This window comes from Rutidosis leptorrhynchoides, chromosome 1 (genome assembly GCF_046630445.1).
Source record: "Rutidosis leptorrhynchoides isolate AG116_Rl617_1_P2 chromosome 1, CSIRO_AGI_Rlap_v1, whole genome shotgun sequence".
NCBI lineage: Eukaryota > Viridiplantae > Streptophyta > Magnoliopsida > Asterales > Asteraceae > Rutidosis > Rutidosis leptorrhynchoides.
In genome coordinates, this window is record NC_092333.1 from 159,582,800 (window position 1) to 159,586,001 (window position 3,202).

Here is a 3,202-nt window from a genome sequence, read left to right on the forward strand (position 1 = left end):
CGCTATATTCTTGACGGAGTGCTAATCGCCAATGAAACGATAGATTACTTGAAGGTAAATCGTAAAAAGGGCGTTATTTTTAAAGTGGACTTTGAAAAGGCGTTTGATAGTATCAATTGGTGCTTCCTACTTGAGGTAATGAAATGTATGGGATTCGGTGATAAATGGAGAAAGTGGATCTTATGTTGTTTGTCCTCGGCCTCAATTTCCGTGCTTATTAACGGCTCTCCTTCTCGTGAATTCTCATTCGAAAGGGGAGTTCGTCAAGGAGACCCATTATCTCCATTCTTATTCATCTTGGCGGCCGAAGGCATGAACATCCTTACGAAAGTTGCATTAGAAAAAGGCATGTTTAAAGGTATCGAAGTCGGGAAAGATAGAATTATCGTTTCGCACCTACAATATGCGGATGACACCATTTTCTTCGGAGAATGGTGTAGGCCGAATGTCAATTGTCTTGGTAATTTGTTGAAATGTTTCGAACTTGCTTCGGGTCTCAAGGTGAATTTTCATAAAAGTAAAGTTTTTGGTATTGGAGTTGAATCTCATGAAGTGAATGTGGTTGCGAATTTTCTTGGTTGCCAAGTGGGTACTTTCCCATGTACTTACCTTGGACTACCGATTGGGTCAAAAATGAACAAAGCTAGTCATTGGAAAGTGGTGATTGATAAGTTTCATAGTCGACTCTCCGGTTGGAAAATGAGATCGTTGTCTTTTGGTGGAAGGGTAGTTCTTATCAAATCCGTTCTAAATAGTCTCCCGTTGTACTACTTTTCGCTCTTTCGCGCTCCGCTCTGTGTGATAGATACTCTTGAGAGGGTGAGGAAATCTTTTTTTTTTGGGGCGGGACGGGGAACAATAAAAAAATTTCATGGGTTAAATGGGAAAATGTGATTAATTCTTATGGGAACGGGGGGTTAAATATTGGCTCGTTACGTGCGAAAAACCTTGCTCTATTAGGGAAATGGTGGTGGAGGTTTAAAACCGAAACCAACTCCCTATGGGTCAAGGTAATTCGAAGTTTATATGGCAACTGTGGTGGCTTAATGTTGGGTGATGAGTTTACCCATCAATCAACATTAGGTACTTGGAAGAATATTGTTATGACAGGTACAACTCTAGAAGATTTTCAAGTTCCATTCAAAAGCTCTTTCGTAAAGACTATTGGCAATGGCGATTCAACATCATTTTGGAATGAACAATGGTGCAATAGAGGAAAGTTATGTGATGTCTTCCCGAGGCTGTGCAGATTGGACAGAAACAAGGAAGCAACTTTTCGTGATCGTGTGGCAAAGGAGAATGGTGAACTGATTATGAAGTTGGACTGGGTTCGAGATATTTCGGGGCGGGTTTTGGGCAATCTGGATCAGATTGCTACGCTGGTTTCTGCTGTAAATTTCGATGAATCAAAAACAGATTCGTGGAGCTGGTCGTTCAGCAACAAAGGTTTTGAAGTCAAGCAACTCACTTCCATCATCGAGGAGAAAATACTTGGTAATACTACTAACATCATTCCCACTATCCGTAATAATCTTATTCCGAAAAAGATTGAAATATTTATGTGGAGGGCTCTTAAAAAGCGTTTACCGGTTCATGTTGAGCTCGACAAAAGGGGCATTGACCTCAATAGCACTCGATGTCCCCTTTGCGACGGTGATCTCGAAACGGTAGACCATACCCTCATATTTTGTAATCATGCTCTTGACGTATGGATGAGAATATACCGATGGTGGGGTATGGGTAATTTCAACAATTTTTCTATATCCGAAATTGCAAACGAAGACATCAATGTGCCATCTTCAAGTCGTGGTAGCAAAGTATGGCAAGCCGTCAAATGGGCTTGTGCATACTATATTTGGAAGAATCGTAATAACAAAATCTTTAAAGGAAAAAATTGGAGTGGTCCGGTTGCTTTAAGCGAGATTCAAATAGCTTCTTTCGTGTGGATTTCTAATAGACTCAAGGGGAAAAAGCTTGAATGGTTAGTATGGCTCTCTAATCCGAATATATATCTTAGTATTTTGTAATGGTACATATGTAGTTGTTGCATGCTTTGCAACTGGTTAGCTCGTGATGTTGGTTGTATTTTCGTGTACTCTAGTTCTAGACATAATGTCTTAGAACTCCTCGTGTTTTGGTGGTTTAATAATATTTCTTTGCTTGCTTTTCAAAAAAAAAAAACAACCCTTCAATGTTAGATGTCGAAAAAAAATTCTTTTTTACAAAATAGATCAAGACTTTTTTTTAACTCGCATTCAAAACGGAGCCCCCGGCGCGAAGCGAGTGCTCCACAACTAGTTCTATCTATAATAAGACATGAAAACCATAATTTAAATTTATTATTATGTGCTTTGCTTTTCAATTTTTATTTTTATTTTTTATTATTATCGCTCACCACCAACCCACCCACTAACTTAGGAAAACTCTTTTTCTCGTTCTTAAAAAACAGCAAAGGCAAAGCACAATATGCTCAAAAACAACAATCAAAGGCTCCAGAAAAAAATAAATCAACGTCCACTAGCATTCTAGCAAGGCCGAAAAAGTCTTTTTATTAAATAGTTTATATTATTCGTTAGGGCCCAAGGATCTTTTTTTACATCGTTCTAGGCCCTCAAATTTTCGAGACTGGACCTGTTCTTATTGATGGAGCCTTAGCTAATTATTTGCGTTCTCTTTTAGACATATTATAAGTTTGTGTATATACAGACATACTTAATCCAAACTCACAATATGTCATTGCCTCATGATAATTGAGCTGAGTATGCATGTAAAAGATACCGATAACCGATAATTGAGAAGTATAAGTCATTTTTATATACAAGACCAATTCTCTCACTCTCTCCCCACCCACCCACTAACTCAGGAAAGATCTTTTTCTCGTTCTTGAAAATGATTAAAAAAACAAATCTAAAATTGACGTCATCAATTAAAACCAAAATAAACACTGAAATTAAAAAGATCCACCTTCATGATACACACGTCCTGCTTAATTTTCCTTCTTCATCTTTCATCTCAATTCTTACACCATTTCTCCATTGTCATAAAAATTTCATCTTTTTAACCCCCAAAACCTGCTTTCCACATTCCAACAACAACCCACCATTTTTTTATAATTTCTTAATCATAAACAAATATTATTTTACTAAAGAATCTAGCAAGATTCAAACTTTACAAAACCCCATTTTCTTGATTTTTTACAGCC

At 37.5% G+C, this 3,202-nt stretch overlaps 1 protein-coding gene across 1 annotated transcript; it reads left to right on the plus strand.

Annotated features, from left to right (window-relative positions):
- Positions 1-1,046: 1,046 nt before the first annotated feature.
- Positions 1,047-2,027, plus strand: LOC139890644 (uncharacterized). Its single transcript, XM_071873552.1, has one exon. The coding sequence runs from the start codon at positions 1,047-1,049 to the stop codon at positions 2,025-2,027; it is 981 nt and encodes a 326-aa protein (XP_071729653.1).
- Positions 2,028-3,202: the final 1,175 nt, after the last annotated feature.

Bases quoted from the DNA above. Each gene is read 5' to 3' on its own strand.
- LOC139890644 (XM_071873552.1), top strand. From the start codon at position 1,047: ATGTTGGGTGATGAGTTTACCCATCAATCAACATTAGGTACTTGGAAG.